The sequence below is a fragment of the Panthera pardus genome, unplaced genomic scaffold (assembly GCF_024362965.1).
Source record: "Panthera pardus isolate Hobbes unplaced genomic scaffold, ASM2436296v1 HiC_scaffold_13, whole genome shotgun sequence".
In the NCBI taxonomy this organism is placed as follows: Eukaryota; Metazoa; Chordata; class Mammalia; order Carnivora; family Felidae; genus Panthera; species Panthera pardus.
The window spans coordinates 199,649,060-199,669,487 of NW_026526688.1; the positions used below are offsets into that span (position 1 = coordinate 199,649,060).

The 20,428-nt window shown below is 47.5% G+C and overlaps 1 protein-coding gene across 3 annotated transcripts in view; it reads right to left on the reverse strand.

Annotated features, from left to right (window-relative positions):
- Window positions 1–3,407: 3,407 nt before the first annotated feature.
- CUNH4orf50 (chromosome unknown C4orf50 homolog) overlaps window positions 3,408–20,428 on the reverse strand; it is a 114,437-nt gene continuing 97,416 nt past the window's right edge. For 2 of the 3 annotated variants that reach the window (XM_019453745.2, XM_053901706.1), the window contains one exon: window positions 6,084–10,931. In XM_019453745.2, coding sequence (XP_019309290.2) covers window positions 10,869–10,931 — 63 coding nt within the window. In that variant the 3' untranslated portion in view covers window positions 6,084–10,868. Of the gene's footprint in view, window positions 6,027–6,083; window positions 10,932–20,428 lie in introns of those variants that run through there. The other variant, XM_019453744.2, reaches the window with a different exon arrangement.

The window sequence follows — 20,428 nt, forward strand, 5'->3', positions numbered from 1 at the left end:
GGGCTACTGGCTTCATAGTAGCTGACACCTCCCCACATTTGCTGTCTTGCAACCCTGTAACAAATTGCCCACTTGGAAGATGAGGAAACAGGAGAGGAGTAGTGAAGCAGATGTCTAGTGCCTCGGATCATACTGCTACTCAGCCAGGTCTGGAGCTCAGTGGCCATTTAGCAAGTCCCTTTTCCATGCTGGGGACATAACAATGAGTATTTATAAAGCCCTTGCCTTCAAGAAGCATATATGACTGCAGTGCAGGGAGTACTGGCCATAAAAAGCATAAGAACAGAGAATATCAACCCCCCCCCCACTCTCTCTTCTATCCACCCCATCCTCCATGCTGCCCTCCTCACTCCTTTGTCCCTGAGTACCCTGGACAGATTTCTGTCACAAATAATCCTCTTGAGGTCTGGAGGACTCTAGACTTCACTGCTAGTGTTTTCAGTAAAAACTTCCATCTGTCCTGGGAAACACTATTCCCGGTATATCCCAGGCAAGGAAATCTCATATTGAAGCCCACCTAGAAGCTTCTCCTAAAGCTTCACAAATATTCATAGCCACTAAACCCATAGAAATACCAGAGAATCCAAGAATATGAGTTAGACTGAACTTTTGAGGTCAATCTTCCATGCTTCTGCCTGCTCTCAACATTTTGAGAAGGCAGTCTCTCCTTGCTTAAATACCTCTCGTGCCAGAGATCCCACTGCTTTCCAAGAAAACACTTCCTGCTGTAGGAAAGGGCGAGGCAGCTGTCAAGACTAGGAGGCAGTGGGACAAGGAAAAAGGAGGGGAAGTCACCTTTTACAGAAGCAAGAAAGGAAAAAAATAGCTCCCCTTTACAGAGAGTTTACTACATGCCAAGGACCATTGTGGGCACTTTACATATAGTAATTGTTTTAAGCTTCACAGCAATCTTTGATGTAAGTAGCCTCATTTTACAGATAAGAAAACTAAGGCTCAGAGAGATAAGTGACTTGGCTGGGGTCACAGCTGGTAAATGAGGCTGCTTAGGACTTAAACACAGTAGTCTGGTCCCAAAATCTGCATCTTAATGAGTACTCTTTACCCTCCCCAAGAAGTGTGGCTGAGAAGTCCCTTTAGGAGAGGGGAGATAAAGGAATAAGCCTTGGCGGGGAGGTGGGGGCACCTGGGTGGCTCAGTTGGTTAAACACCCGACTCTTGATTTCAGCTCAGGTTGTGATCTCACAGTTTGTGAGATCGAGCCCCGAGATGGGCTCAGCGCCAACAGCGTGTAGCCTGCTTGGGATTCTCTCTCATTCCCTTTCTCTCTCTCTCTCTCTCTCTCTCTCTCTCTCTCTCTCTCTGCTCCTCCCCTGCTCGCACACAATAAACATTAAGGAACAACAACAACAAAAGAACAGGTCTCGGATAGTCCAGATTTGGGGGTTAGAATCCTGTCCTCCATACAACCTGGGGCAAAAAAATCATTCATCCTGCATCCAACATGCATTTGGACACCCACTGCATGTTACTTTATGTTACTCCTCAGGACTCCTCTGTACCCTTACAGACAAGGTGGGGGGGTTGACTTTTACGGAGTGCCTACCATGTATACATAAGGGTCTGTGCACTCACCGTTCATCTCTACACACTACACTCTGCTTTACACGGCACCAGCTCTCTCCCCAGCCCCATGTGGCAGACAACACCATCTCGATTTTCAGGCTGGAGCACTGAGGGGCACACACCTTACCCTCGCAACTCCAGTTAACTGCCAGGAGGTGATCACGCCGGGGTTTGGCTCAGCTTTGTCTGAGTGCTTCCTACAATGTCCCCTCATTCAAGGGTAGTAACCCAAGCGTAGCAAAGAAAGGGAGGCCAGAAACCAAGCTGGGGGTGTAAGTTAGGAAATGCACCCACCAGTCTGCAGGGAAGCCAAGAGAATGGTATCTGACGGAGGCCGGCAGAAAAAAACCCAGGAAACCTGAGCAAACTGCATTCGGGCCAGAGGATGGCCGTGACCTTGCCCATCCTGTTCTCTGACTGCTCTCAGTCATCCAGGAAAGGAGTGATCACAAGTGAATGAAACCGTGGCATTGGGGGAAGGATAAGCAAGGAGCTCATCCTGTCACCCCATGAGGGCTCCCGGGGTGATGGCAGAGAACAGGAAGGGTCACGTCATCACATGGCCATAGGGAGAGAACAGGAGAGACCACTCAGTTCCAATGCATATTCTCCATCAGGGCCCCTCTTGGGCAAACAAACACACAAAAAGATACTTTTTATAAGTGTCAGTTGTAGGGGCGCCTGGGTGCCTCAGTTGGTTAAATGTCCGACTTCGGCTCAGGTCATGATCTCGCGGTCCGTGAGTTTGAGCCCTGAGTCAGGCTCTGTGCTGACAGCTCGGAGTCTGGAACCTGCTTCGGATTCTGTCTCCCTCTCTCTCTGCCCCTCCCTACTCTCTCTCTCTCTCTCTGTCTCTAAAAGATAAGTAAACATCAAAAAACAATTTTTAAGTATAAGTTGTAAAAAGAATGATTTCCAAAAAAAATGAGGGAAAGGGAAATATAGTTTATTGTTAGGTATGAATTTGTGAGGCCAGTAATGGATTATTTCAGTCACTTTGTGTAGGTTCAGAGAAGTTAAGCAAGCTGCCTAAAGTTGTGTGGCCACCAAGTGGCAGAGATACAGTTCAAGTTCAGGCCTGTTTGATTCTAATATGTCTGCTTTTTTCCCCCACTACCTCCAAATCAGTTCATAACGGATTATGGTAGGCAGAATAATATCCCCCTCCCAAAGATCCTCATCTCCTAATCCCTAGAGTCTGTGTAGATGTTATCTTGCGTGGCAAAAGGGAATTTGCAGATGTGGTTACATTTGGGATCTTGGGAAAGGGAGATTATCCTGGATTATCCAGTTTGGCCTAAGGTAATCCAAGCATCCTTATAAGCAAAAGAGGAAGGCAGGATGATCAGAGTCAGAGAAGAAGACATGATGACAGAAGCAGGTGTCAGAGTCAGAGAGAGATATGCTGTTGCCTTTCAAGATGGAGGAAGAGAGCATAAGCCAAAGACCAAAGGCAGCTTCTAGGAGCTGGAAACGGCAAGGAAACAAATTCTCCCCAGAGCTTCCCAAAGGAACACAGCCCTGCAGAGATCTAGATTTTAGCCCTGTGAGACCCAATGCAGACTTCTAATCTCCAGAGCTGTAAGATACATGTATTGTTTGGAGCCCCTACGTTCGTGGTAACTTGTTACACAACCGCAAACTAATACAGCCATATAAAGGGCCATAAAGGAAGTCACTTCATTATTTGTGCAAAGTGGATGTGACTTCTGAGAAGGACACTATTCCCCACCAAAAATCAGGACTCTTGGATTCATTGCCTTTTTGTATTGTGTCAAGGTCTACAACTCTTTGTAACAAACCATCAGTAAGTTAGACATTCAAAAGGGGAAAAAAAACCTTTAATTGTGAAAAAGCATACATTTTAATGTACAAAATTACACAAATTATACATTTAACTAACATAGAAAAATACATCTTGGTAACAAGAGAAAATGCCAGCCTGGTTTACACAAGATTGAGCAATCATTACAAATCTTGAAAACCCAGAAGGGAGTTTTGAGCCTGATTCACAACAGATCGGGAATCCAATGAGTGTCTCCAGGGACTGAGCGCTCTCTTCATTTGCTGAAGGCAGGAGCTGGGGGACAGCCACTTCTCCTGGACCCAAGGGAGGTTCCTGCTGAAAAGCATCCAGAGGGAAAAGGGTTCTGCTCCTTTTGCCAGACCACTCCCATGCGAATCCACACTTCTAACTGAGGGGAGGGCCAGAACTCTGCCAAAATTCTGACCCTTGTGTTTATGAATCGCCGTATATAATATAAAATTCCTTTAATGCTCAAGCAGTAGCAAGGTGTAGAATCAGCGTACATTTGGGACCCAGTGGGAAAGTCTGCAATTTCCAACCTATTGTCTGTGCTTCACAGCTTTCACACGATATCCTCCCGGGAGTCACCCTGGAAGACTGAAGAGAACAGGGACATTCTGCCAAGATGAATTCTCAAGCCTTGTTCATCATCTTTGCCAATGACACCCAGGTCCCTTCCTTGCCTCCTCATCAAAAGTGGATTGTGCAAACCTGAACAATCTGAGTTGGAAGACCAACGGAGTCACACAACTCAGCTTCGTGACACACGCCCAGCCATGGCACTGAAATGCATCAGAGCATTTTCCAAGGGGTGAGGAAAGGTTCCCAGCATCTGCAGAGCACCAACATATGCAGGTGCTTTACAACACATGTGCTATCTCATCAAGGCTCACACCTTCCCTGACGTTTCCATGGAGGACGTTGAGATTGAGAGAGGTAAGCACACCATCCAAACTTGCACAACCAGTTGGTGGCAGAGGACAGTCCAAACCCAGTGTATCTGGCCCATAACTCCTTCTATGATCTCTATTCGAGTCAGACCTTGTCTTCACCCTCATTGAAAAAGTCTCAGTTAATAGTTATACTGTGACTGCATAGATATTTATTCCCCCATCACTTTTGACGTCATATCCATTAACATGGTATTACATTACTTTACCTTAGAAAAGAAAATATTGATACAGAGTTGATATCAAGCTTTCCGCCATTTTTAACAATCCCATTCATTTGTCTTCCCCTCCCCTTATTCCACCATCATATAAATGCAGCATCAATCCACCTGTGGACATAGCCTGATGATACTTTTCAAAGACAAAAAAAAAATGGTGTTGGAGCAAACCTTCCTTTGATTTGTACCAGTTCTCCCATTAGTCTTTCCATGACTCCATGTAATACATTTGTGCCATGGATGCAAAAGTCAGATTGGGATGAGAGCTGTGCTTTCTCAAACCAGAGTAGGATTTAGGGAAGATCCAATGGGATAAAGAAAGCCAATCCTTCCATCCTAAGCCTACCAGCTTTTTAAAAACAAGTTTTGGTCCAAGGCACACACTATCTTTTTTTTAGAAATTCTTCTAAAACAGGGAAGAGGACTAAATACATGAACAAGTCCCAGGGGTCTTCCTTGTCCACCTCCTTAAGGCATCAAGAATTCCCAAAGAATTTATTTCAAGGCCAGATAGGACACAGTTGGCCACTGGCACAAATGCTGAACAGAAATCAGCTTCTATTTGGTTGCAAAACTGATAAAGCTATAGATAGCAGTGGATTTGGAGTATCTATTTCCGGAAGATTTTAGGATGCATTCGGCCGTACACAGGAGGTTCATTCTTGATGTCTACTGCATCACCCAGTTGTTATCCGAACTCCCATGTAAGCGTGCTATGATCAGCCACCAAAAGGAGCTCAGCGTCAGGTTCTGCCACCATAGAAATGAATGCTACGGTGTCATGCATTTCGTTTTCCCAAGGATCATTAGCTGCTTAAAAGGGCCTCTAAAGGTGAAGTTGCCAAGCTGACTCATGGTCAAAAACATTCCGAAGATGAGAAGGTTCCTCCTATCAACTCTGAGTACACATTTCTTTCCTAGCAAGGAGCAAAAATAAATGAGTCTAATACAGAAGAAATCCCCAGTGGCATCTTGGAATCTAATTAACACAGGAGATGGCAGAACTGAAAGGGACAATTTGATGCTTTTCCCACTGGCTGCCCATTAGAATCACTGGGGGCCTTTTTAAAGATCCCCGCTTGGGGCCCACCCAAGATAGGCTGGTTTCAAGGCCTGGAAAGGGGCCTGTGCGTTGGGTTTTTAAAAAGCTCTGTAGGTGAGTCCAACACGAAATCACAGTAAAGAATTATCGCTACCCAGGGCAATCTTTATAGCCTACCGATGGCCTAGAGAGGGGGTTTGGCCAAGCTCAGTTGGCAGACCTCCCTGCTCTCAGCCCAGAGCCCTTTCCACGGCAAGGCCCTCTCTACATAGAGAAGGAAAGGTTAAGTCTCTAAAATACGTCACACGTGTCTAGCACCCTATTCTCAGAAGTAGATAGTGCTCAACAAAGTTTCACATTCCGGTCCTGGAATTTCACCCTGGATTAAACAAGAGTTGCGAATCTCTTAAAAGCAGCTCGCCAGCCTGAAGGTAAAAAAAGAAAAAAACCCAAAAAAACAAAACAGAGACAAAACACCTTCCCAAGTTGATAAAATTTATGCAATAAATTTCTGAGTAACACAAATAGAAGAAAGGGAACTCATCTCTTAAAGGGTTTGGCTTCCCCGTCCTCTGTAATGAGGGGTCACTAACTCACACAGTCATCTCATTGCAAAGCAGATCATAAATTTTGGATAGGCTCTGCTACCTGATTTCCACACTGGGAAACTAGGGTAGGGAAGGCTGTGGAGAGATGAACTTAAACCACAATCATCTCAGCCTGGCCAAGAAGCAGGTGAGTTTCCATGACATCTTGGGATTCAGGGCTTCCGCAGGGAGAAACGGGGCATAGATTCTATACGAAAGGAAAGATTCCTTGACCCGATGCATGTTGCTAAGTGATGCCATGCAGACTGTAACCCATTAGAAAATGAACTGCATCGGGCCCAGATCTAGAATTCCAAAGCAGAAAAGCACAGTTGGAGAAGTCTCTATAAAGACGTCAGAACCAGATTCAGTCACATCTGCAATCAGATGACTGTATGACCCTGGGTCGGTCACTTAACCCCTCGGGTTTCTGCTTTCCTTACCTCCCCTGTTAAATGGGGAAAGGCAGGGGTATTTATAACAAATTAAGTCGCCAGTTCCAACAATGGATGCTTCCAGGTCTATCTTAATTACCATGCCTCTGGTCTGCTCGGGAAGGGGGGTGGCATGGCCTTTCTGAACACACAGGTGGCAGTGGAGTCTACCTTGGTCCACAGAGCCATCAGACCACACTGCCTCTGTGTGTCTCCACCGCTGCCACACCTCCGGGGAACCTATTTTAAGAACACTGCCTCGCAGTTTATGGGGAAACGTTGCCATGCCAACTCCCTGGCTGTTGCTAATCATAATTTATGAATGCATAGTACAACCATCTGACAAGCAAGCTTCTCTTCCTTAGCTTAGGGACCTTTTCCAATCGTCATGACACAGACCACCTTGTTCATGACAGCACACAGTAGGTGCACAACAGACACGTATTGAATTAATGAAATGAAGAAAGCGTATGCACAACCCTGAGGTCCGCAAAGTGCTTTTTCTGGTCACATTTCCATCTCACTCAAAGCCCAAAGATAGAGAGGCAGGGCTCTGCCAGGGTCCACACCCGGCCTGGGATGGACTGCTCCCCCCAGGGGTGCCTCACGGGTCCCAAAGAGGCTCAGAGACTTCCCTCGGGGAATCTGGGATGGACCGAGTCAATGAAGCAATACAAATGGACAGAAAGACCAGGGGTGGGTGATCAGGGACCCAGGACAAGCGTGACATCTGGGGCTGCCACAGGAGCCACGGGATCCACAGGGTACAGCTTGGAGGCAGCCCACATCCAGCAACAGAGATGAGCCTTGAAGGTGAGGCCAAGGTCCCACGTAAAGTCAGCTCAGAAGAGGCACTTAATGAGCATGTATCCACCAACTGACCCATTGGCTGATATAATTCGACCCCAAAGAGCAGGGGATTGGTATGTTTTGTTTTCTCCTGTTTCCCCAGGTAGGCCCATCATTGGTGCCTGGCATTTAGTGGTGCTCAATAAATGCGTGCTGGTTGAATGAATGAATGAATCCCATTGAGCAACAAACCTTAACCCCAAGAACATGAGAGCCCTGAAGCACTCCAGTGGGGGCTGAAAACCATATTTTCCCTCTCCTTCTCCTTCTCCTTCCCCTTCTCCTTCCCCTTCTTCTTTAATACTCATTTGGAAAACACGCCATCTTTTTAAACTCAGAGGCCGACTTCTGCTTGGGAAAGGGAGGAGGGGAACTACGTTTGTTGTTCAGCATCTAGTATGCACCAGGTACCTGATGTTTCGCGTTTCCCCTGGTGCTGGCAAAGACAGTGATTGTGTGCCCTCCAACAGGAGACAGTCTACAGCTCAGGGAGGCCGCTGACAGGCCCTGGTGGATAAAAGGCGGAGGGTGGGATTTGAAATCAGGCTGATGGAATCTGCAGCCAGGCTGTGCCCACAACATCAGGACGTCAGGTGTCTTCCTGGATTGTGATCTCTGCCAAGGGGGATCTGGAGCCCTCCAACAGAGCCCTCTCTTGTTACCAAGTAACATGTGGGATGCACCTGCTGTGTGCCAGGCGCTCTGCTGGATGCTTTACCTTCCCTGTCTCAGTCCTCAGGACGCTCCCATGGAGAGTCATGGTCCCTTTTCCAATTTTGCAGAGGGGGAAATGGACCCTCAAATTCTAGGCTCCCAGACTTGGACTGTGTTGTTAGTAATGCCATATTCCAGTCCCCACACACCTTCTTCTTCTATCTTGACAATAATTCCATGAATCTGCTGGAGAAGGTATCTTTTCTTCCAAAGGAAGAAACTTAGGCTCAGAAAGGTGAAGGTCACTGAAGCAGGCAAGCAGCAGAGCTGGAACCAGAACCTAGTCCAGGCCTTTCCCAGGTGACAGCAGTCACTCACCATCCCACTTGTGACACCACGGGCCCAGGTCCCTGTGCCTCTCGGGGTCACTGTATTTTCAGCCATCTGATCAGAGGGTTGGGCAGACCAGGCAAGGTAGGTGGTCGGCAGAAGAGACCCTGGGAGGGTGTGGTTGCCTGAAGCCCTCCCAAGGCTGAGTGTGCCTGTCGTTGGGAAAGGAGTATGCTGGCCTCATTCATCTGAGCATGGCCATGAACATAGAAACCTTGAATTGCCAGGTCCACTGTCTTCCGAGAGAAGCCAGAAATTCGTATTTCTATGAGAAATCTTCTGGTTTTTCAATGGGGTTACTATTGGTTACCCCAATAGTAACAAATACAATGCAGGTATTTGTACTTCTGTGTTCACAGCACATTTTCACAAGAGGCAGACGATGGAAACAACTCAAGTGTTGGTCGACAGGTAGACGGTCCACAGGATGTGACCTGTCCATCCACTGGAATATCATTTAGCCTCAAAAAGGAAGGAGGTTCTAACACCTGCAACAATGTGGATGAGCCTAGAGGCCATTATGGCTAGTGAAATAGTCCCCAAAGGACAACTCTGGTAGGACTCCACTTACATGAAGTTTTCAGAGCAATCATATCTGTCAAGATGGAAAGCACAATGGGCGTTTCCAGGGGCTGAGGCAGGGGAGAAGAGGGGGCTAGCGTTTAATGGGACAGAGTTTCAGTTCAGGAAGATGGAAATGTTCTGGAAGTGGATGGTGGTGATGGTTGCCCAACATGTGAATGTCCTAAACGGGGCATTTAAAAAGGGTTAAGGTGGTACATTTTATGTTTACGTACTCTACTGCTGTTTTTTGAACAAACCTAAGCCAAATGGGATGTGTTTGTGAGCCAGATCTGACCCAAGGGCTGTCCGTGTGCCCGCTGCAAACTAAGAGCTCTCTGAGATCTGCCCTGTGGGTCGTGGGGCCTGCCTGTCACTTACCCCTCGCTGAGCCAGCCCAGGCTCTGCTGAGGCCAAGGACTTTGGGGCAGATCCTGACCACCAGCCTGTCTCCTTATTGTCAATCTCTGCCAGTAGCAGCAGGGTGGGAAAGAATTCGGCTCATGGAGGTAGTACCACATTGCAACCGGCTTTTCATTCTGCCTTCCTGGGGGATGCTTAGGTTTCAGTGTCCCTGTTACGCCTTCGGCTGCCCAAGGAAGAGGGTGTCACAGACCTGTAATTTACAGGGAGGTATTTTCAGAGGCAGCAAACCCCTCAGTCTGCACAGTGGCTGGGCCATAATGCTCTTTAATGAGCTTTGAGTGCTTTAAGAATTTTGAAGTGCTGTGGTTATCTGGGGGACAATCTGTGGACACAGTTGCATGAAGTGACATATGGTTAGACTAGAAGAACTCTCTACTTACTCAGGAAGCAAGAAGACTGGGTACAGGAGCTTCCAGCCGGCCAGAGCTCACCGCACAGTAGGGACCCAGCAAGTGTTTGCTGCAGCGGGAAGAGTGTCCTCTCTGGGGGAGGACACATGCAGGGAGGGGCCACAGACTCATCCGCAGCCGGACTGCGAAGGTTACTGGAGGGCATGAGGCTGCACCCATTTTGTAGATCAGGAACTGAGGCCTCAAAGTCACCAGCCAGTTAGAGGCAGAGCTGGGTCTCTGGGTTCCTCAGTGGAGTCCTTTCCCCCTAGACGACGGGTGCTTGGTTTTTGAGGGTCCCAGTTTCATTTGAGAATCTAATGAAACCCATGGCCCCTCTTCCCAGGGAAGTGCTCACATGTGTACAATTTTTCGCACAGGTTAGAACCTTCACCTTAGCTCAGGCTTCCGCAGGAGCTCTATAATATCAAGATGACCACTGAGAATGCAAAAACGATAATCCTGCCATGGTACCACATCACCCATCGTGGGTGGCAGCTACAGAGAACTGTGAGTGTAATGAGTAGTTGTGGCAGGGTGTGGTCAGTCACATGAGTGAGAGAATCACATTTACAAACAGCCATGATCCCTGATGTGTGGGAAGCATCGTACGGGGTGCAGAACACTTTCATAGCCATGAGCTCATTTGGCTGTCAGAACAAAACTGTCAAGTAGGTGTTTAGACCCTTAGACAGGTGAAGAAGCGGACGTTCGAAGTAAATTGTGCAAGGTGACACAGCTTAGGAGGGGCAAAGCCAGCCAAGACGTTGGGACTCCAGACCCAAGCTTCTTCCCACCACCCCGTGCCAATACGTACAGCTTCTGATAGTCAAGAGCCATCCTTTGGTCCCCTGGTTGGTATTATACAGAAGAGAGACATTCCCATGAATGACTTAGAATAGGAAGACAGTCCTCTGGCTTGTAACTCAGGTCCCCGGAAGGAACCACAGATCCTGGGGCCACTGCTGCTCTGTTGGTCAGTCGGGAGGGATATAAATATTCCTCAGTGGGATGTGCGTGCCTCTGTGCTGTCTTCTTTCCTGCAACAACAAAAGTAGGGAGATGAGCTTTTAAAGGGGACATACCAGCCAGCATGGCACCCCCATGATGCCATCTGAACCACCAGCCTTTGAAGATGCTGGGAGGCCCATTTTTATCTCTAAGTGTGGTGGGCTTAGGGGCGCCTGGGTGGCTCAGCTGGTTGAGCATCCGACTTTGGCTCAGCTCATGATCTCATGGTTCATGGGTTCTAGCCCTGCATCGGGTTCTGTGCTGACAGCTTGGAGCCTGGACCCTGCTTCGGATTCTGTGTCTCTCTCTTTCTTTGCCCCTCCCCGGCTCGTGTTCTGTCTCTCTCTGTCTCTCAAAAATAAATAAAAACTGAAAAAAATTTTTTTAATGTGGTGGCCTTCAATCATGATATCTGGACACAATTCACCAGCTGCTCTCTCAGGAAAAGAATCTTAGCTTGGAATTAATAGACAGTGGCCTCTTTATTTGGAGTAGTTTTCAATTTTGAAATAATATGGAATAAATGTTCACGTGTATTTGTGCAGAGAGGGTTTCTAGCTTTCATGAGACTCTCAAAGGGGCCAATGGCCAATAGAAGGTTAAGAACTGGTCCAAAGGAAGAGACAGATTGAGGTTCTCAAGGATGTCTTCATTTCATCTGCTCAAGACTGGGCACCTGCTATATGGCAGGCTCAGTGCTAGGCGCTGAAGTTACAGGGCTTGCCCTTGTGAGGCTCCAGTGTGGTTGAGGAGACAGAGGGTAATCTAGGAATCACAAAAGGGCAGAAGTGAAGAAGGAAGGCAGAATGAGACAACCATAGGGAACCAGGAGATGACAATCAATGTGGGAAGAATAGGAGAGTCGGGGGGGGGGGGGGACTCATCAGGCCGAGAAGGGTGAAGCCTATGCAACAGTCCTATGGAGAGAGAGAGAGAGCACAAGAAGCTGGTGTGGAGAGAGCAGAGAGTGGAGGGGCAGCACGGCGAGATGTGAGGCTGGGAGGGTCTGCAGTGGAGCAGATGTTGGGATGCAGGGAAGTTGGGGAGCTCCAGTGTGGGGCTGAGATATGGTAAGGGGTCAATTAATAACAGATAAAAGGAAGGAGGGAAATGAAGGAAGCAGAGGAGAGAGCCTACCTGGAGACAGAGATAATTGAATGGAGTCTTAAGTTTTCTGGGCAGAGGAAACAGCTGGGGCAGAAGCCTAGAGGTCCAAAAGAACACAGCTCAGCAAGGCGCATTGGCTTGCGAAGAGGAGCCTTCATTGCCCAGACAGAGGGTGGTCCAGGAAACAAAGGGGGCTGACAGTCAGTAAATGCATTTGGGCAGCCTGACAGTTTGCAGAAGGGGATCCCAGAAACAGCAAAGCCGTATCAGAGAGCAGCCTCCCTTTGGAGTGCCACAACTGCCCCATAACTGACTTCACTGGGGTGGGCTTTGCAGTAATGCCCAGGGTCTCCAGAAATGGATAATGGTGGGTCATGCATGGTCCACAGCCACATCCATGATATGGATGTTGGTGAGGATGCCAACCATAGCATGTCCTGTGTGCCCTAGTATTGGAGTAAATAAAGTCAGATCACACTCACTTAGGTTATCTGTTATCTGTTTGTGTAGGTGTTTTATTTGCTTTTTTATTTTATTTTATTATGTTTATTTTTGAGAGAGAGAGAGACAGACAAAGTGTGAGCAGAGGAGGGGCAGAAAGAGAGGGAGACACAGAATCCAAAGCAGGCTCCAGGCTGTGAGCTGTCAGCACAGAGCCTGACATGGGGCTCAAACTCACAAACCGTGAGATCATGACCTGAGCCAAAGTTGGGTGCTTAACTGACTGAGCCACCCAGGTACCCTGTGTAGATGTTTTCTAAGTCTGCTTTTCAAAATGTATTTTCATATATCTTATAAGCTGCTTTAAGTCTTTTCACTTGAAGTAAATAAGACAAAAATAATTTCAATTCCAGTCTTCAAAGCTTATAGGATCATTGGTACCCAAACTTCACTATGCATCAGAATCCCCTAGAGAACTTTACAGGAATTCAGATTCCTGGGCTCAACCCCAGACTTAGGGAGTTGGTATCGAGGAGGCAATCTCAGAAATCTATTTTCAGTGAATTTCATGCTTATGCATCAAGCTGGGTGATTTTCATGCATTATGTTCATGCATCAGGTACCAGGCATTTAGGCACTGATGCATTGCATGATGCTTGTGTATGAATCTTTCAGAGCAAAGTCCTCTTTATTGGAATAAGGAGAGTGACACCAAACATAAGAAATCATCATCTGTTGGGGCACCTGGGTGGCTCAATCAGTTAAGCGTCCAACTCTTGATTTCAGCTCAGGTCATGATCTCACTGTTCATGAGATCGAGCCCCACTCTGACAGTGTGGAACCTGCTTGGAATTCTCTATCTCCCGCTCTCTCTGCCCCACCCCACCAAATAAATAAATAAATAAGTTTTAAAAAAGAAATAATCATCTCTTGCCTATGTCATGCATGAGGTTGGTGCCCAAATCCTTGCACTGATCTTGCATTCATCAAGAAATTAACATAACAACTCCTCTACCATCAGGTAGAGACATTAGGTAGGTGACACCATAGGGTCACCTCCACACCTCCAACACCATGTGGGTCACTCATAGATGATACTTCCTGATAAAGTTACATGTAAAAAATTATTACAATACAAAGATACACAACTCATGAGAGATAGCCAGCAGATACAATAAATAGGAGAAATCGCTCTGGGGGATTACATGTAACAGGGACTCTAAAAAGGACTTTAAAATAAGAATGATTACAACATTCACAACTACATTCTATAGATATAAAATAGAGTAACTGATAGAAGACCTCAGTGGACAGGTTAAACAGTAGACTAGACACTGATGAAGAAAGACCTTGTGAACTGGAAGACAGATCTGCAGAAATCACCCAGGATTCAGCACAGAGAGGGGAAGGGGCAGAGGAGGTTACTCTAGACTTACAGGTTATAAATTGCTTTTCTGAGGAGGTGATATTTGAGCTGAGACTGAAATAACAAGGAGCATCCAGCCATGAAAAGAAATTTGAGTCAAGAGCCCTAGGCAGAAGGGGCAGGCAGGCAAAAAGATCAAGATGAGAACAAACTTGGCAGGACCCAGTTGGCATGTTTGAAGACGAGAGAACAGGTCACTGTGGGTCCAATATGTGAGAAGACACCAGGGGAGGAGGAGAGTGTGATCCTGTGAATCCTTGTAGAGTCAGTGAGTGGACTTAGCTCAGGAAGTGGTGGTTAGCAGGAAGCAAGTGTCAGCCAAGAGTAAAGAACTTCTTAACAATGAGAACTAATCATCACTCCTTCCTTCCCTCCCTCACTCTTTCATTCATTAAATCATTCACTCACTCACTCACTCACTCATTCACTCCCTCATTCATTCTCTCACTCATTCACTCTTTCATCCATTCACTCAATTCACTCACTTATTAACTCATTCACTCACTCACTCAATTCACTCTCTCATTTACTCCCTCATTCACTCCTTAACTCACTCACTGACTCATTCACTCATTAATTCATTAGCTCATCCATTCACTCATTCATGCACTCACTCACTAACTCATTCATGCATGGATTCTTTCATTCACTCATTCACTCATTCATTAAGTCATTCACTAACTCACTCGTTCATTATTCATTCATTCACTCATTTACTCATTATCAAGTACCTACTATATACCAGACATATAAGAGGAAATTGAGAATATTGAAGAGGACTCTTGCATTTGGAGGAAAATTTAGCCAGTGGACTGTAAGGTCCCTTCCCACCATGTAACTTGATGTTTCTATATAGCCATGGCAGGTGTTCACAAGCCTCAGAGAGTTGGAGAGATATAAGCTCCAGCCTCCCTTCCTGGTCCAACTGGGGAAGCAAATGCATGAGCAGATAACAGCAGAGATCCCAGGCAGGGAGATAACCACATGATGGCGAGGGGGGAAGCCCTTGGGTATCAGAAAATGAGGGCAAAAATGGGGACACTAGTCCATGCCCTACTTAGTTTCAGACCTTTGTGAAGATAAGATCTCCTCTATGAGAGAAGGTGCTCTGACAGGAGGGGCCCACACAGATGTGACTCTCCTTGACACCATTCACCTAACCCCCAAGGTCAGGCAGCCATCAGTGGGGATGTATACAGGAGATGAGAAGGTCATACTTGGGGACCGTTTCATCACCGCCCTTTCTCTCACTCTGATGTATTAATCAAAGCAGTGCCGACCTGACCTACTTCATAGATTAAAAATGCCCAGAAAGTAAAGAACTGGTGTTCTCTGCTCAGATTCCTCTCTCTCTCTGATTCCTCTGTGTCCTCTGCACTGTCATAGTTCCAGCCAGCCCACCACCATATATTACCTGGACCACCAGGACAGCATCCTAACCAGGCTCCCTGCTTCCAGGTAGAGCCCTGCCCCTCTCCACGCTCCACACAACAGCCAGAATGACTAGAAAGCTGAGTGATCACTCCTTCCCTTCCACTCCCTGGCTTTCTCTGCCCTTAGGATAAAGCCAAGTTCCTTAGACAGACTTCTGGGGACCTGCAACATCTAGCCCCGCCCACATCTCTTATCGCTTCACTTGAGATTCAAGCCCTTCCACTTCCTGCAGTGGCCACATGAACTCCTTGCACACTGAGCATGCTCACTGTGGTCACACAGCAGCGCTAGGTGTCTAAGGTTGGAATGAGTGAGTGAGTGCTTGGTGGCATGTGCTCCTGACACAGAGGGGGACATTCAGTGGGTTCCCTCCACTTTCATTCTCTTCTTGGTGTTTGGGGGTTAGGACTTTCTTTCCATCAGCACTTTATCAGGAGCGGTTCCTGAGCCAGAAATGGTTTCCCTTTTCATGTCCCCCTCGTCTGAACGTGCAGTCTAGCTCAGTCGGTAAAGCAGATGCCTGGCTCCCTGTATGCTGAGTGCTGACTGAGCACTCAGGATTTGCACAAATGCAAGGTTTGTGCCGTCAGGAACTTGCGCGACAGGACCGAAGGACCAGCAGCCTCCACAGGGTGATCGAGACCCTGGGGAGGAGAACTTGGGTAAACGGGGGGCAAGGAGGGTTATGTGGGAGCTCCTGCCCCGAGGGGGACCTAGTGCTCCAGGTGGGAGGATCAGCAGAGACAAAACCTGATAATCCAAGAATTACAGGGACAGCAGCCCTGGACCACACCTCTCATGTGTCAGCCAGTGTCCTGAGCCCTTGACAGGTATTGCCACACTGAATCCTCACGACCCCCCATGATGTGTGTTTTCATTTTCCTTGTTCACAGAGGAGGACACTCGTTGAGGCTTAGCAAGAAATTTCCCCAAGGTCCCACAGCCAGTAAGTGGTGCAGCTGGGATTTTAAAGGAGACCTCGTCAGACTCCAAGGCCCACAGAAAAACACGCATGAAAACGGCCCCAAGCAGAGGAGAAACAGCCTTCAAAAGGGGGGATGGGGTGCAGACAAAGGACAGATTAAGCCTAAATCAACTTAATGTGATTCTCATTGAATGCAACCCAGTTCCAACATATTTCCTCAGGGAATAATCGGCATTTTCTTGCAGGTAAAGGGAATCAAATGCAAAATTCATCGTGTGTGTGTGTGTGTGTGTGTGTGTGTCAAACAAAAGCCTTCAAAATTTAGGAATCTATTCCGTTGGCTCCATCTGGCCACTAATTTTTATGTTTTAAATGATGTCTGTTTGTGATCCACATTATGCTATAAACAGGCTCGGTGTGAATCACGGTGTTTTAATTAGAATATTAGTTATTCTGAAGAAGCTATCTAAAATAAGTCCTCACATAATTAGTTGAGAAAACCGATCCCCAGAGACAAAGTGGCCCCACGGTAATCAACCAGCTTGATAATGGCTGAGCTTGGAATCGATCCCCAGTCCTCCAACCAATGCCCTCTCCGCTTCACCCCTGCCAGCTTCTTCCCGCGCTGGGCATAAAGCTGTTTTGGTGTTTGGGTGAAATGGGGATGAGCTCCCTGCTCTCAAGCGGCTCACATTTTTGGGAGGGCCACTCCTTCATGAACTCCAAAGTGGGACCATGTCCCCATTCCCGTAACAGATGTTTCACTAGAGCTGATGGGTTTCTTCTCACCCTATGCCTCCTTTTAAAAAAAAAAATTTTTACCATTCATTCATTTTTGAGAGAGACAGAGACAGAGCACAAGTGGGGGAGGGGCAGAGAGAGAGAGGGAGAGAGAGAGACAATCCAAAGTAGGTTCCAGGCTCCGAGCTGTCAGCACAGAGCCTGACGCGGGGCTCAAACTCACGGATCACGAGATCACGACCTGAGCCAAAGTCGAATGCTTAGCACACTGAGTCACACCCGGGCGCCCCTCCCTCTATGCCTTCTGAACATGTGGGGTTTTCTGGCCCTTCTCAAATCCAGAACCATCCCCCTCCTCAAGCATCTGGGATGGATTTTGCTCAAACTCTTCTTGGATGCATCCTCTTATGGGCAGCTCACCACCTATGCCAGGGAAACTTGCTCCACTGGGCAGCTCTGACTGGTGGGAAACTCCATTCTGTGTTTTCCCAACACCACCAAGCAACTCTCCACGTCTCAGAGGACACTAGCCAAGTGTCCTACAATTTAACTTGACTGTGGCACCATCTCCCGGAGACAGTGTCAGACCCCACAGGGTAAGGGCTCAGTCCCACAAGACTGTCCCCCCTTAGGATGTCAATCCCAAGTCCCTCCAGTTGTCATCTGTGTTTCTGACTGGCTGCCTATAAATTGGAGGTTCTTATGATCCCTTCCTTGGGTTCCATTAACTTCCTAGAGGGGCTCACGGAACTCAGAGAAATGTTTGCATAAGTTTACCTGTCTGTCATAAAGAGTATTGTAAAAGCTGGAGATGAAGAGGTGAGGCATAGACTGAGGTCCAGAAGCATCCTGAACACCGGAGATGCTGTCCCCATGGAGTTGGGGCTGTGTGACCTTCCCAGTAGGTGGATGCATTCTGGTTCGCCAACCTGGAAGCTCTCTGACCCCCATCCTCTGGGGGTTTATGGAGGCTCGATTTCATAGGCACGATGGGTTAAATCATTGGCCGCTGGCAGTTCAGCTGAATCTCCAACCCTCTCCCCTGGCCAGAAGCTCTGGGGAGGGACTGAATGTTCCAACTTTTAATCACCGGGTGGTTTCCTCTGACAGCAAGCATCCGCCCTCAGGTGACCCAGGGGCTTCCCGAAAGTCGCCAGCATAACATAACATACCCAATACATCTTTATCACTCACAACACTTAGGAAATTCCAAGAGTTTAAGGAGCTACATGCCGGAATGGTGGAGTAAGATACTCCTTATTGTGAATCACGATATTACAGAAACTTATCCATGAATGGAGTTAAAATGACACTTGCTAGAAGTGAATGAAGCCACTGAAGGAGTGTTCCATGCACATTTCAAGCCAGCACGGGGTCCGCTCACAGAGACTGGCCTCTCTTCAGACATGCGGAGCCTGGTTCCACGTGTGCTGTCTCGCGTTTCCTGGGAGTGAAGGATGGCCCAGCTCTGCCGGCTTCACCCGCCAGAGGGGCCTGCCCCAGGGTGTCCGCTACACCCCAGAAGAGGGGAGGCAACTTGCTGCTCTCAGGCCCTGGCAGGTGCGGAGAAGGGCGACCACAGTGCTGAGCTGGTAAATGATAATAAAAACTGGGACTCAGGGGGGAAAAAAGCCCTGATTCTTTTAGTGTCTGCCAATTGCTGGGGTGTAAATACTTCAGCCGTGGCTGGTCTCAAGCTGCAAGTGGGGCGTCACTGAAGAGTTGGTAAGAGATGCTTGTGATCAGCTCTCGTGTGCCAGAAGGAGCCACTCCATCACACCAGTGTGTGTGCGTGTGCGTGTGTGTGTGTGTGTGCGTGTGCGTGCGTGTGCTTGGGAAGACTGGATGCACGCACGAATGAGAGAGGGATTCCAATGTTGTGAAAGTAATGGGAGAGAAGTAGAATGAGCAGAACGTGTTTCTAACTGCCGTGGATACAACTTTACAAGTAGACCAGGCCAGGCTCAGTGCAAAAAGCATTTTCAGCAGCTTCTTCAAACTGCTTTCAGAGTCATGCCTCTGTCTTTTTATAAAGAGGAATGACCGCGAAAGGCACGGCCTCATAGCTCCCTACCTGTGCGTCTTGGGGCACGCTACTGAGTCTCTCTGTTTCCTCGCCGGTAACGGGAGGGGGGGGTGATGACACCCACCTCACAGTGCTGCTGGGAAGAGGGCAGCAGTCAGAGGCCTCAGCCAATGGGAGAGCCGGCACCTGGGCCTTGGCAAATCATGGAGACGCCAGACTACCGCTCCTTGAGGGTGGCCATGTCCCCAGTGCCCGGTGAAACACCTGCAGTGTCCCACACGTGCCACGGTTATTTTTTTTCTGCTTTAAAATATTTATTCATTTTCAGATTCTGTGTCTCCCTCTCTCTCTCTCTCTCTCTCTCTCTCTCTCTCTCTGTCCCTCCCAAACTCGCGCGTGTGCTCTCTCTTTCTCAAAAAAAAAAAATAAACATAAAAAAAAATAAAATCTTTATTTTTAGAGAGAGGAGGAGGGGCATAAAGAGAGAGAGACAGAGAGAGAGAATCCCAAGCAGACTCCAGGCTGTCTGCGCAGAGCTGACGCAGGGCTCGATCCCACAAACCACGAGATTGTGATCTGAGCGGAAATCAAGAGTAGGATGCTTAACTGACTCCAACCAGGTGCCCCCCAATGGTTATTCTTGAAATGCATTTTGAGTAAGAGCAGTGGGGTCAGCGAGCTTAGTGGGTAATGTGGAAAGAGCACATACTAAGGAACAGGTGAGCCGCTGTTCAATTTCCATGAGCTTCCTCATCGTATGGCATACAGAAAATACGGATACAGATAAAACACTTCCCTCCCCAAATGCCCTAATCTGTGTTTCAATATCAAGATTCATAGAAGCCATTTTCACTTTCACTGTTCTTAACGTTCTGGTCTAATTGACGGATGCGTTCATGAGTGGAGGCCCCTCTGAATCTCATTATGCCAGGGCTCCTGGGTGTATCGATCCTATTTAGAAATAAGGCAATAAATCGTCCACAGACGTAATGACCCAACCCACAGGCTGCCAAGGGAGAGAGTCCAGAAAGCAGAGCTTTCGCACACATTGTCTGTCTTTAACTTTTGTCACCAGTGTGGATTTCTGAATCGCTAGTAAGTATCAATGGCTTTAAAAATGCTTGTTCCCTTTGAGACAGTCATTCCATTTCTGAGAATCATCCCGAGGAAATAGTCTTCTGTGAAGACTAAAATTTGTACGCGATGGTGATCACCATGTTATTTATTACAGAAAAAAAAAAAACACAAGAAAGCGTCAAATGTTCAATAACAGGGGTCGAGAGAGTTTTGTGGCGTATAAACCACGGACAGTGAAGTTTATGAAGACTGTGTTAGCAGGGGGAAAAGTCTACAAGATGAGGTGATAAAATTGTACATTGATTCCTACTATGAATATTGTGGGGAAACATACCCATCGGGATAAAAA